The following is a 15632-nucleotide window of genomic DNA, read 5'->3' as shown; positions in this document are numbered from 1 at the left end:
GAATTGTCTGAGGGTTTGTACTAGTCTGTACTCTATCCTAGTGTAACAAAGCTGAGATTCCACAGGGTGAAGATTTCAAATTAAGTTTTCCTAACTGAGATATTCATAAAACATACATTTTTTTTACTAGAAAAAAAATGTGCACTGAATGTGTCAACAATCAATGCAACCAAATGTAAATGATAGCTAGATATTTCTACCCTAATTCAACCACATTAGAGATATGTGGTACTTTCCTTTATCAAAAGGCAAACAGTCAGCTTGGACTTTAAAATGGAGTAAAGAAACACACTGAACTATTAAAATAACCAATTTCTGTAATTCCAAACTATCAGGATCCTAGGGAGCAGACAGTCACTTTGCCTTGTCCTTCCTTTTAGGGTTTTACTGAGGAAATGATCAAAGCACACTGGGGGACATTTTAACAGTGCCAGTAGGTCACACATTTGATGGCCAACAAAAAAGAACAAGTAACAAATATCTAACCATCAAAACTTAGTATTAAAATATTAATCAATGAAATGGAAAGAGTTTTAGGATACACACTTGTGCATTCACAGAATAAAATAAATTGATAAGGATTTAAAAACCCATGTTATTTATGTATAGGGTATAAGGAAGAAGTTATAAAATGTCCTTCTCTTTAAAAAAGTAAATAGGTCACTTCTGGTCATTTTTCTGCATTTTCTGAGTTGGCTTTGAAATTCTTATTACTATTCAATTGTGAGATCAGACCGAAGAAGGAAGAAGGCCTGGCAGAAATGATTACCACTGCCCCAAATTCAAGCTGCACTGATATGCAGCAGCAGGAAGGCTACACATTCATGAATTACCCTTCAAGTGGGATTTAATATAGAAGTCTACCAAGAATGAGAGCTTTTACCTCACCATTGTCAAGAAGTTGTTTTCTGAAAGAAAATAAAAATGACCTATTTACTGAATATACATTACAACATCATACATAAGAGTAAAATCATTTATTTTGTTCTTGGATTTTAAATTCTTGATTCTTTCTAGACTATGTAAAGTACAAAATTTAAAGCACTATACATGCTGATAAAATTACAAAGTTTCAAAGGCACAATTCACCATCATTGTACATATGGTATATGAAAAAGCTGATCTTTGATTAAGTTAAAATATGTTTTACTGATCGCTAAAGACTATGCTTCTGCAATGACATACTTTCTGTTTAAGTATTTAAGCTATTTACTATAAATAAAGTGCTTCCAATGATTTCTGTTGGACTTTTGATTTGTTTTAACTTTCACAATTATAAACCACATGAATATTTCAAATGTAACTTAGTAAATATCTCTAAGGCATATAAGTATTTTACTTCCTGAAAAGCAGTTCCAATTTATTACAGTAATGTATAATGATCTAAATAGTGCACAGCTAATAGACTATGAATACTATAGAAATAATTTTATGTTAAGAAAGTTTGTAGTAATCTGACACTCAAGTAAAAAATGCCTATCCTATTCCTCTATAGAAAAGACTGTACTTTATGAAGGCTTTACAAGAAGGAACATTCTAGGAAAGACAAACTAGATTGTGATTAATGGAAATTCACAACTGTAGATTTTTTTAAAGTGGCCATAGATGATCTGCTGGAAGGTAGTAGAATCAAATTTCTCTGATTGTCTTGTATGGTTTTTTTCACCTATGAAGACAGGGAATGGAGGCATCTCTGTGTCCTGGACTCTTCTAATCACAAAAGAACCCCACAGGGAGTAAATGACTGACCTAGCATCTATGAGAGTATTTTATATTCTTCAGGGATCATCCAACTTGTATGAACAAACCTAGTAGCCAATTTATTATATGAGCAAACAAAATTCAAGTACCAAAAAAATTATTGCAAAGATAAGTGAGCAAAACTTGTGAGCTCCCTGGAAACATTAATTCAGGAGATATAAGACAGTGTTAAATGCAACAGTTAACATTTTTCCTCAGAGATGTTTGAGAAGGCATCACTTCTACATAATTAGATGAGCTGCAACAAAAAGGAGCTTCCAAAAATTCTGGGATAAACATGTGTACCCAACTTAAGACCCATAAACTCAGGTTGACAAATAAAATGTACTCTTGAAGTTTTGGGAAATTCTGACACAGAATTGTCCAAGAACACAGAGGTGAAAGGGGGCATCATGATTAAAGCAGAAACAAACATGCAAGCTTTCACAAAGGATTAAGGCAGCATCAATTTTCTGAACTGAAGAAGCAGGGAGCAGGGTTATTTTTTTAAAAAGCTGACAATCATCGGACATGTGCACACACACAAAGCTTCAAAGTAAATATTTAGAAAGAACAACTGTAAAGTTTGTTTAAATCTCTAATTTTTAATACTGGAAGAGAAGATGGATGAATTGCTAAATAAAAATTGGGAATGGTTGCAAATGCATTTAATTACAGCATTTCTGAGTCTAAACCAGATGGATACCTCTGAGTTCCAGGCTATCAAGGGCTACCCAGTGAGACCTTGTCTGAAATACAGAAAGAAAACATAGTTTCATGTTCTGAATCCTCCACATTCCCTAGAATTACCCTCACAGAATTCTGAGAGTTTCTACTGGACTAGATTTCCACATCACCATAATATCTAACAAAATAGACTTCAAACCTAAACTAATCAAAAGAAATGGAGAAGGACATTTCATGGTCATAAAAGAAAAAATCCACCAAGATGCCATTTCAATTTTTATTATATATGCCTGCCAGCTCAAGGAAACCAACTTTTGTAAAAGAAACACTGTAGGAACAGCTTAAATTACATACCAACTCCCACAAACTGGTAGTGGGAGACTTCAGTATCCCATTCTCACCAATTGATAGGTCATTCAGACAAAAATGCACAGAAAAATTCTGGGGCTAACAGACACCATAAATCAAATTCACCTAACAGATATTTGCAGGCCATTTCACCCAAACAAAATTATATGCTTACTTCTCAGATCCTCACAAAACGTTCTTCAAAATTGACCACAGATACAAAGCAAATCTCAATAGACAAAAGAAAATTAAAATAACACCTAAATCCTATTAGATCACCACAGATTAAAGCTGAATATCAACAGGAGCAGAAAAAAAAAAAAAAACAGAAAACTTACAAACTCATGGAAACTAAGCAACCCCCTACTGAATAAAAAATGGGTCAAAAAAAAATAAAGAAATTGAAGACTTTGTAGATTTCAATGAAAATGAGTGTGAATATACCCAAGCTTAGGAGACACAATGAAAGTAGTGCTAAGAGAAAAATTCATAACACTAGGGACCTACATAAAACAACTGGAGAAATTTCATACCAGCAACTTAACAGCACACCTGAAAGCTCTAGAACAAAAAGAAGCAAAGACATGCAAGAGGAGGACATCACAGGGAACTGAGACTGAAAACAATAAAATAGAAACAAACAAACAAAAAAAAACAGTAAAAAGTATCAGTGAAACAAAGAGCTGATTCTTTAAGAAAATCGACAAGCTAGACAAACCCTTATCCAACCTAACCAAAACATGGATAGAGAATATGTAATTACCATATCAGAAATGAAAGGGGGAACCTAACAGACATTGAGGAAATCTATCATTGTCAGATTTTTTTAAAAACCTATATAGCAATCAAATAGATTTGATAAAAGACTAATATTGAAAATACTTAAAGAACTCAAGACAGTAGATATCAAAATACCAAATATCAAAACACCAAATATTCCAATTCAAAAATGGGGTACAAATCTAAACAGTATTCACAACAGCGAAATCTCAAATGGCTGATAAACACTTAAAGAAATGTTCATTATCCTTAGCTATCAAGGAAATGCAAATCAAAACTACTTTGAGAATTCATCTTACAACTGTCAGAATGACTATGATCAAAAACACAAGTGATAGCTCATATTGGTGAGGTTTTTGGAGCTGGTGGGAGTGCAAACTTTTTCAGCTACTATGGAAATCAATTTAGCAGTTTCTCAGAAAACTGGGAATCAGTCTACCTGAAGATCCAATTGTACCACTCTTAAGCATATACCCAAAGAACATTCTATCCTACCACAAGGAAGGACACTTGCCCAACTATGTTCACAGTGGCTTCATGATAGCCAGAAACTGGAAGCAACCTAGCTATCCCACAACCGAAGAATAGATAAAGAAAATTTAGTATATTTACTCAGCTGGTTTTTTAATGACATGAAATTTGCAGGCAAATGGATGGAACTAGGAAAAAATCATCTGCAGTATGGTAACCCAGACCCATAAAGACAAAAATGGTATATATCCACTTTATAAGTATATATTGGCTATCAAGTAAATGATAACCAAGCTACAACTCATAGACCCAGAGAGATTAGGTGAAGAAGATGTCTCTAGTAGGGATGCATGAATCTTGAGAAAAGAGGAACTAGAATCAATTTTACAAGTGGAGTGGGAGAATCAGAAAGGAAAAGAGCTGGAACAGGGAAAGAGTTCAGGAGAAGATGGCTGGAATTGGGGTCATCTGTTGGATGGTTTAGAAACCTAGTGTGGTGGAAATTTCCTGGAATCTCTAAGGGTGACCCTAATGAGAACTCTTAGTAGTTGTAGCTGGGGATACAGAGTCTGAATTGGTTATCTGCTGTTGCTAGGGAAGGCTCCCAGTGTCAGGACTGGGTTTTGTTCAGTTGTGGTTTTGGTCAAGGAGGTCTCCCATAGATCCCTAAATAACCTATGCCGATGCTATAACAGAGGGTCACTCTCTGCAAACAGTGGAGGGAGGGCATTGTTGAGCTGGTACCTGCATGGATACTTTCTCTCTCTCTCTCTCTCTCTCTCTCTCTCTCTCTCTCTCTCTCTCTCTCTCTCTCTCTCTCTGTGTGTGTGTGTGTGTGTGTGTGTGTGTGTTTATGGGAAGGTTCTTTGCAGGCTATAGAAAGAGAAATATGGCCATCAACTCAACCATGAAACCTTTGACCTACAATCTGCCCTGCTTGCAAAGTGTGCTGGTGCAATGGTGGTACAGAACTTACAGGGGTAGCCAACTAAGGTCTGGTTTAACTTGAAGCCCACTTCACATGAGGAGGAAGCTCATGCCCAACACTGCATGTAAGAGCAGGGCTAGAGACCAGATACCCCAGAGATCTATTCAACCAAGATTGGCTTAAAACAATTCAATGAAGTCTTTTCTGATGATATTCTCCTATACTCATAGATTGATACCTTTTCCAACCATTGGCTTTCTCTGGCAGCAAATGGGAGTAGATGCAGAGACTCGCAGCCAGACATTATTAGAGTCTAAATTGGAGGCTTCCATTAGGTCCTTTCCCTTGGAGTTTAAGGAGTACCACAAAACGATTACAGGAACCAGAGGATAACAAGAGAAGGTGACCCGCTGAATCAACTAAGCAAGGAGTGGTAAGCAGGAGACTGAAGTGGTAAGCAGGAGTATGACCAGGGACTCTGCATATATGGTATGGCTGTTAGCTTGGTATTTTTGTGGGATTCCTAACTGTGGGAGCATGTGTATCTTTGACTCTTTTGCCTGCTCTTGGGACACTTTTCCCCCTGTTGGCTTGCCTTGTGCTGCCTCAGTGGGAGGGCTTCTGCCTTGTCTTATTGTATTTTGCTTTGTCATGTTTGGCTGTCATCTCTTGGATGACTCCTCTTTACTGAAGGGAAATGGAGAAGAAGTAGATCTGGGGAAAAAAAGAGGAGGTATGGTGAGGGGATTGGAAAGAGTGAAGGGAGAGGAAACTATAGTTAGGATATATTGTATGATAGAAAATCCGTTTTGAGTAAAAAAATTAATTTGATTCAAAAACATTAATCGAATAAAATATATGAATCACATAATTATCTTAATAGATATATAAAAATAGCTAACAAAATCAGTACATTTTCAAGATAGATATGCTCAACAAAAAAAAAAAAAGTGGCTCAGTGTAGAGGGGAACATGTTAAGCCCATAAATAACATTATACTCAATGGGAAAAACTGAAATGTCTTACTCTAGAATCAGGAACATGGCAAAGATAGCCACTTTCATCACTTCTATTAACATAGTAGCCAAAGCAATAGGTTAGGGAAAAATGCAATCAGGTTAAAAAGGAAGAGAGAAATTATCCACGTTTGCAGACATGGATGCTATATACAGCAAATCCTAAAGTTTATCCCAAACTGTTAGAACTCATGCTTGGATGTTATGTTGTAAGATTGCAGGATGCAGTGTAGCATTGGAAACCACAGCCTGGGGACCATGGAACTTCCCAGGTTCCCCACTGCTTAGCCATATGTGCTCACCTGTGAATCACAACTAAGAATCCTGAATGGCAAAACAAAGAAGAGTGTAGCAAAGAGTTCAGCTTGGGACTTCACAAAGCCCAGCAGATGTGGGATCTGTACAGCTCTGCTAGAGACCCATCACACCTCCACCAGCACCTGTGGCAGACTGGCATCCTGTTCCCCCACCCCACAGCCTAGCTTGTCTCCCATGTGGACTGTTCTAACAAGGAACACAGATGAGATCCACCACCCCAATTCCTATGCCATCTGGGACCCCACAGAGTACGGCAGACATGGGCTCTGTCTCACCCTGTCATAGCCCCCATCACCCTTCTGGTCCACACCTCCACCTACACTCGGGCAGATTGGTGCCCCCCCCAACCCCCAAGTTTTCCCTGTCTCCAAGGAGTCTTACTCTTACCAGAGACACATGACTTCCTGCCTCCCAGGAAACCTGCTCTAACCCCAGACACACAGATTCACCTGCCTATGGGGGTCCTGCTCCAATTTGGAATAGCCAGGCTAGCAAATATCAGAGACAACCAGATGGTGAAGGGCAAGTGCAGGAACATAATAAACAGAAGCTAATGCAATTTGACACCATCAGAACTCAGCATTCCTAATATAGTAAGCCCTGGATACCCTAACATACCTGAAGAGTGAGATTCTGACCTTAATTCCCATTTTATAAAGATTATAGAGATCTTTAAAGAGGATATAAAAAAATTCCCTTAAAGAAACACAGGAGAACACAGTTAAACAGGTAGAAGCCTTTAAAGAGGAAACAAATAAATTCCTTAAAGAAATACAAGGAAATACAATCAAACAGGTGAAGAAAATGAACAAAGTGGTCCAAGATCTAAAAATGGAAATAGAAACAACAATAGGAGAAGGAGAAGGAGGAGGAGGAGGAGGAGGAGGAGGAGGAGGAGGAGGAGGAGGAGGAGGAGATGAAGAGAAAGAGGAAGAGGAAGACGAAGAGGAAGATGAAGACGAAGAAGAAGAAAATACAAATGGAGGCAACCCTAAAAATGGAAAATGTAGGAAAGAAAAAAGGAACTACCCAAGCATCGGCCAAAGAAAATGCCAAGTGTAGAAAGGTCCTAACCCAAAACATCAGGGAAAAATTTGAGACAAAATGAAAAGACCAAACGTAAGAATAATAGGAATAGAAGAGTATGAAAATTCCCAGCTCAAAGGCCAGAAAGCATTTTCAAGAAAATTATGGAAAAAAACTTTCCAAACCTAAAGAAAGAGATGGCCATAAATGTACAATAAGCCTACAGAACACCAAATAGATTAGTCAAGAAAAGAAAGTTCTCTTGCCACAAAATAATTAAAATAATAACTGTATAGAACAAAGAAAGACTAATAAAAGCTGTAAGAGAAAAAGGCAAAGTAACATATCAGGATTACACCTGACTTCTAAACAGAGACTATAAAAGCCAGAAGATACTAAACAGATGTCACACAGACCTTAAAAGACCACAGATGCTAGCCCAGACTCCTACATCCAGCATATGAATCACCATATATGGAGAAATCAAGATAGTTCATGACAAAACCAAATTTAAATAACATCTTTCTACCAACCCAGTACTATAGAGGATACTAGAAGGGAAACACCAACACAAGGAGGGTAACTAGACCCAAGGAAACACAAGAATTTAATTATTTCACAACAAACCCAAAAGAAAGAATCACACACACATAAAACCACCTCTAACAACAAAATAGCAGGAACTAGAAATCATTAGTCTTTAATACCTCTCAACATCAATGGACTTAATTCACCAATAAAAATACATAGGCTAACAAACTAGATGCATAAAACAAGATCATTCTGCTGCATATAAGAAACACACCTCATCAACAAAGATAGACATTACTTCATAGTAAAGGACTGGAAAAACATTTTCCAAGCAAAAAATCTCAAGAAACTATCTGGAGAAGTCACTCTAAAATCCAATAAAATAGACTTTCTACCAGAGGATATAGGGAAGGACACTTCATACTCATCAAGGGAAAACTTCGCCACCATAAAGTTTCAATTCTGAACATCTATGCACCAAATGCAAAGGTACCCACATTCCTAAAAGAAACTTTACTAAAGCTCAAAACACACTTTGAACCCCATAAAATAATAATGGGAGACTTCAACATCCCACTCTCACCAATGGATGGGTCATCCAAACAGAAACTAAACAGACACACAATGAAACTAAAATATGTTGTGAACCAAATGGATCTAACATATCTATATAACTTTTCACCCAGAAACAAAAGAATATACCTTCTTCTAAACACCTCATGGAAACTTCTCCAAAATTGACCAAATAAAGCCTCAACAGATATAAGAAGACTGAAATAACCTCTTGCATTTTATCCAATCACCTTGGACTGAGGCTGGACTTCAACAACAACAGAAAAAAAAACAGAAAGCCCACATACTCATAGAAACTGAACAACTCTCTTCTTAATGATAATTTGGTCAGGGAAGAAATAGAGAGAAATTAAAGACTTTCTAGAATTCAATGAAAATGAAGGCACAACATGCCCTTATGTTGTAAAGTGTTAAGAGGAAAATTGATAGCACAAAATGTCTTCATCAAAAAGTAGAGGGATCTTATACTAGCAGCTTAAAAGCACACCTGAAAGGTCTAGGACAAAATGAAGCAAACAAACCTGAGAGGAGTAGATGGAAGGAAGTAGTCAAACTCATGGCTGAAAGCATCCAAGTAGAAACAAAAGAGAACAGTACAAAGAATCAACAAACCCAGCAAATGGTTCTTTGAGATAATCGATGAAATAGACACACCCTTAGCCAAACTAAAAGGCACAGAGACAGTATCCAAATGAACAAAATCAGAAATGAAAAGGGAGACATGACAGCAGAAACTGAAGAAATTTAATAAATCATCAGATCCTACTACGCAAGCCTATACTCAACAAAACTGGAAAATCTAGATGAAATGAATGATTTTATAGACAGATACCATGTACCAAAGTTAAATCAATGTCAGGTAAACTAAATAGTCCTGTAATCCCTAAGAAAATAGAAGCAGTCATTAGAAACCTCTCAATCAAAAAAAAAAAAAAAAAAAAAAGTCCAGAGCCAGATGGGTTTTGTGCAGAATTCTAGCAGCCCTTCAAAGAAGAGCTAATACCAATACTCCTCAACATTTTTCACAAAACATAAACAGAAGGAACACTACCTAATTCTCTCTATGAGGCCACAGTTACCCTGATTCCTAAGCCACAAAAGATTCAACGATGAAAGATGAAATCTTTTTTAATTTATTTTTTATTGGATATTATATTTACATTTTAGATTTTATCCCCTTACACCATTCCGCCCACCACCCAGGAACCTCCTATCTTATCCCCTCTCCTCATGCTTCCATTAGGATGTGCCCCCTCATACCCCGTACTCCCACTTCCCCACCCTCAAATCCCCCCCCCACTCAGTATTCAGCCCTCATGGGACCAAGGATCTCCTCTCCCACCTATGCCTGACAAGGCCATCCTCCCCTACATATACAAATGGAGTCATGGGTCCTTCCCTATGTGCTCCCAGGCTGGTGGTTTAGACCCTGGGAGCTCTGGTTGGTTGGTATTGTTGCTCTCCTCATGGGGCCACAAACCCTTTCAGCTACTTCAGTCTTCTCTCTAACTTCTCCATTGGAAACCCCTTGATCAGATCAGTGGTTAGCTGTGAGCATCCGCCTCTGAATATGTCAGACTCTAGCAGACCTCTAAGGAGACAGCTATATCAGGCTCTTGTCAGCATGCACTTCCTGACATCCACATCAGCATCTACCTTTGGTGACTGCACATGGGATGGATACCCATGTGGAATGGTCTCCAGACGGTCCTCCTTCAATTTCTGTCCCACACTTTGTCCCTATATTTGCTCCCTTAAGTATTTTGTTACTCCTTCTAAGTAGGACTGAAGCATCCAAATTTGGTCTTTCTTCTTCATGAGCTTCATGTGGTCTGTGAGTTGAGTCTTGGCTATTCCAAACTTTTGGCCTAATATCTGCTTATCAGTGGGTAAATACCATGTGTGTTCTTTTTTGATTGGGTTAACTCACTCAGGATGATACTTTCTAGTTCCATTCATTTACCTAAGAATTTCTCAAATTCATTATTTTTAATAGCTGAGTAATACTCCATTGTGTAAATGTACCACATTTTTTGTATTCATTCCTCTGTTGAAAGACACCTGGGCTCTTTCTAGCTTCTGGCTATTATATATAAGGCTGCTATGAACATAGTGTAGCATATGTCCTTGTTATATGTTAAAGCATCTTCTGGGTATATGCCCAGGAGTGGCATATCTGGATCCTCAGGTAATGCTGTGTCCAATTTTCTGAGAAACCGTCAGACTAATTTCCAGAGTGGTTGTACCAGCTTGCAATTCCACCAACAATGGACGAGTGTTTCTCTTTTTCCACATCCTCGCCAGCATCTATTGTCACCTGAGTTTTTGATCTTACCCATGAAAGATGAAATCTTAAAGTAGGTTTGATTTCTGTGTCCCTGGTGATTAAGGATGTCGACATTTTTCTTTAAGTGAACCTCAGATATTTCTGTTTCATCATTTGAGATTTCTCTCTTTAGATATGTACCTCGTTTATACTTAGGTAATTTGTTTTTATGATATCCAGGTCTTGTTTTTTACCCATTCTTTATATATTTTGGTATATAAAGAATCATATATAAAAAAAGATAAAGTTTCTATAAGATGTGTATGAAGTTGGCAAAAATCTCTTCCTGGTCTATAGCTGGCTGCTTTGTCTAAATAACAGTGTCCTTTGCCATGCAGAAACAATTCAGTTTCACAATGTCCTATATATTGTTGATCTTAGTACCTGTACCATTGGTGCTATGTTCAAAAAGTCATCTCCTATGCCAATGTGTTCAAGTATATTCCTTACTTTCTCTTCTATTAGGTACAGTGTATCTGGATTCATGTTGAGGTTCTTGAACCATTTAGGGTTAAGCATGTTGAGGTTCTTGAACCATTTAGGGTTAAGTTTTATGCTAGGTGATAAATATGGATCTATACATGCAGCCATCCAATTTGACCAACACTACTTGTTGAAGATGCTTTCTTTTTTCCAGTGCTTATTTCTGGATTCTTTATTAAAAATCAGGTGCCGATAGGTGTGTAGATTTATGCATGGGTCTTCAATTTAATTACATTTATGAATGTCTGTTTTTATGTTAGTACCATCCTATTTTTTTTTTATTAACAAAACTTTGTAGTACAACTTGAAATTAGGAATGGTGAAGCCTCAAGAAGTTCTTTTATTGTTCAGGATTGTATTAGCTATCTTGGGCTTTTTTTTTGTGTTTCCTTACAAAGTTTAAATTATCCTTTCAAGTTCTATAAAGAATCGTGTTGGAATTTTAATGAGGATTGCAGTGACTTTGTAGATTTCTTTATATAGGATAGCCATCTATACTATATTGATTTTACTGATTCATGATTATAGGAGATCTTTTCATCTTCTGATATCTTCAGTTTCTTTCAATATCTTTCAAGTTTTCATTATGTAAGTTTTGAACTTCCTTGTCATGTGTGTTTGTGTGTGTGTGTGTGTGTGTGTGTGTGTATTTACGTCAGTCAGTTTGTCATTTGCATATAGAAAGGCTACTCTGTGGGGGGGTATTAATTTTGCCTCCTTCTACGTCGTTGAAAGTGTTTATTAGTTGTAGGATTTTCCTGGTGGAATTTTTAAGGTCATTTATATATACAATCATATTATCTGCAAATAAAAGTACTTTGACATCTTCCTTTCATATTTGTATTCCCTTATCTCCTTCAGTTGTCTTATTGATCTAGCTAAGACTTCAAGTATTATATTAAGTATGGAGAACATTTACAACCTTGTCTTCTTCCTAATTTTAGTAAAAAACACTGTGTTTCTCCACATTTGAGTGGATGTTGGATATGGGCTTTCTGTAAATCACATTTTTTATGTTGAGGAATGTGCCTCATATCCCTAATCTCTCTGGGATGTTTATCATAAAGTGGTGTTAGATTTTTGTCAAAGACCTTTCTACATCTAATGAGAGGGTCCTGTGGTTTGTATCTTTCAGTCTATTTATATGGTAGATAACATTTAACAGTTTCATGGTGTGATAATTTCCACATGCTTGACCCAGGGAGTGGCAGTATTAAAGGGTGTGATCCTGTTGGAGTAGGTGTGTCACTGTGGGTATGAGCTTTAAGACCCTCATCCCAGCTGCCTGGAAGCCAGTATTCTATTAGCAGCCTTCAAAAAGTTGGTACCAGAAATGAGGTGTTCCTATGATAGCCCTGACCATAGTTTTGTTGGGAAGAATGTAGATTTGGGAACTTTGGGTTTAGAAAGGAGTGGAAAGCTTTAAATGGGACTTAATAGACTATCCTAATGGGAATACGGAAGACTTTGTTACTGAGAATGATTTGATTTGTGCAAACTTGGCCCAAGAGGTTTCAGTGAACAATTTCAATATGTGGCCTAGAGATGGTTTTGTGGTATTTTGGTGAAGAATGTGGTTACTTTTTGCCCTTGTTTGAAGAGTCCGCCTGAAGCTAAGGTAAAGAGACTCAGATTAATTGCATTGACAACGGAAGTCTCAGGAACACCCATTATAAACTTTCTTCTTTCTCTGGTTAAGTCTCATGATGAGCATTTTAAACAAGAATAGCAATCTGAGAAAGAAAAAATATAGAATATATGGTTTGAATTTTAATCTGGCACCAGGAAGTGAAATGCAGCTGAGTCATGTGTTCAAAGATTTTAAATTGAATTAAAGGAGTAGTGACCTTGGGACAGGATCCCACTCAGCTAAGTTTGGATCCAGGCATGGTTGTACAAACTTTTACTTCCAGGATGCAAAGATGAGCAGATCTCTGAGTTTAAGGCCAGCCTAGAACAGAGCAAGTTCTAGGTGAAGAAAAACTTAAAATGCAGGCGTGGTGGACCACAACTTTAATCTCAATGCTTAGGAGACAGTCATGCAGATCTCTGAGTTTAAAGTCAATCTACAGAAAAAAAGCTCTAGGACAGCCAAACTTAGATAGTAAAGGATTTGGAAAACAGAAAGCTAGTGATAATGTAATAGAACAAGGGGACCATGTTCCACACCAGGCAAGCAGCAGACGGCAGCTTTAGCCACACGGCTCTGGCTTTAGAGTCCAGAATAGAAGGGACTACTGGGATAATTGATGCAGGTTAGTTGAAGCTAAGAAATTAGTGGTGATTAAAAAGAGCCCAACATCACTAAGGTGAAATCTTCTGGGAAGGGTTTTCTGAGAGCCCTCCCTCACTGATTGCCAATTGAGAAAATTCCCTATAGCTGGATCTCATGGAGACATTTCCTCAACTGAGACTTACTTCTTTCTCTGTTATGACTCTAGCTTGTGTCAAGTCTACACACAAAACCAACCAGTACAAGAGATATATTGTATGAAAACTATATTTTCATAAATAGAGGGTAGAAAGCATTGATTGCCTCAAGTCTCAGATAAGACTTGAATTTCAGACTTTCATGCTGTGTTAAAATTCTTAAACACAATGAGCACTTGAACCCTCATGAATGTGTTTTGTATTATGAAATGGCCATGAGTCAAGGGGAGCAAGAGATAGAAGGTTATGTCTTCAAGCTGAGTTGTTTGGGGGAGCCAAGATGATGAAGAGGAGAATCACAGTGATGAACTCAGAATACCACCTTGACAGTATTTAAAATCACCATGGAAATAAATCTTTGGAGCATCAATGAGAGATAATTGGATTAGGTTAATTAAAATGGGAAAACACTCCTAAATGTGGCCATCACAATTACATAGTTGGAGTCCTGGACTAATTAATAAAAAGAGAAAAAAAGAACACAACTATTATGACTTTGTGCTTTCTGACTGTTCATGCAGTCTTCCAGCCACTGCCCACCATTGACTGTATCCCCTGGAAAATTTGAACAAAGTAAACTATGCCTTCCTCAGGGTATTCTTCTCAGAGTGTGTCTTATCACAACAACTAATACAATGATCTTTGTGTACAGCAGAAGAATACCTGAGAAAGCTTGGATAGTTTCTTTTTTTATGTAGATAATATTTCTAACCAACAAATGAACAGATAAAACAGAAAAGTTTATATAGTTGTGACAATATAAAAATTTCAAAATTAACATATAAATTATAAACTCATTCCAGGCTTCATACTATATAGCATGAGCACTACATAGAAGTTTATTGTCTATGAAGAAATAAATCACTAAGAAGAAATATAGTAAATAGACCTTAGAAAACCTATAAACCTTCACATTCTGCTACTTCATCAGTAAGAAACACTTTCTTATTCTGAATTATTTTCTTTCAATTATTTGACCCCCCCAAAGCCTTTCCTTTTCCACATTTTATAACTTTGCAAGCATCTGAGAATATTTTGCAAATCTTTATTAGTTATATTTCATTCAGTGAAATGTACCATGCCCCCTTATGCATTTTTTAGGAGAAATTATTAAAGACACTTGTTTAGAATGTCAAGACACACTTCAGCTCCTATCTGACCCAAAGGAAACAGTGTGCTTGTTAGCACCTTGTTTTGAAAATTACTTCAGCAATGCACTCACTCTTATATTAGCTTCTCTGGGAACCACACACATTTGCTCATAAAAAAAATACCAGCATAGAGAATATAAAGGCTTGAAAAGACACTCAGCACTAGCAGCACAACTTTCTATAAATATAAACTGTCCAAAACATAAAAGACATTAAGTAAAATTACATTATATAACTACTAATACAAAATGTAGTTTGAAATAACATTTCTTCAGAAAGTAGTTTTTTCAATAATTATTTCCCAAGGCTTACCAATTTCTTTGACATGTGTTATATTACATCATTTCACTGGCCTTAGTTCATGCCTTTGCTTTAGAAATTTTACTGAAATCTCTAAATATGATGTATAAATTATGGATTAGAGTGGTATAAAAATAATGCATAAAATAAATTTTGTAAAAAAATTTAATAATTTTTTAAAAAATATAATCATCTTTCTTTTCTGAAAATTAAAAATCAGGATGGCTCAAATAAAACTTAGGCTATTTCTGTTTATGAGCTTGAAACTCTGGTGATACATTAAAATTGAGTGAGTTTAAATTATGAGCTATTTCACAAATATAAGTATATATTATAAATATATTATTTATATTTACAAATATAAATATAAAGCAATTTTTTAAATATAGGAAAATCCAAAAAGCAACATTCTTGAAAGAAAAAATATATTTCATTCTTATCTTCTTTATTAATTATAATGTTGAAGTAAATGGATAGTCATTTGAGCAATTCTTAATCTTTTAATGTTAATTAATAATGAATAT

General features: G+C 36.4%; 1 protein-coding gene across 1 annotated transcript in view; it reads right to left on the bottom strand.

The window, feature by feature from the left end:
- The window catches only part of LOC117713860 (putative C-mannosyltransferase DPY19L2), a 107071-nt gene that overhangs the window by 13650 nt on the left and 77789 nt on the right, over positions 1 to 15632 (bottom strand). Inside the window, exon 17 of the mRNA XM_034510369.2 lies at positions 884 to 908. Coding sequence (XP_034366260.1) covers positions 884 to 908 — 25 coding nt within the window. The remainder of the gene's footprint in view (positions 1 to 883; positions 909 to 15632) is intronic.

This window comes from Arvicanthis niloticus, chromosome 8 (assembly GCF_011762505.2).
Source record: "Arvicanthis niloticus isolate mArvNil1 chromosome 8, mArvNil1.pat.X, whole genome shotgun sequence".
Taxonomy (NCBI): domain Eukaryota; kingdom Metazoa; phylum Chordata; class Mammalia; order Rodentia; family Muridae; genus Arvicanthis; species Arvicanthis niloticus.
Note: the sequence above shows the minus strand (reverse complement) of the source record. Positions and strands in the feature narration are given on the sequence as shown.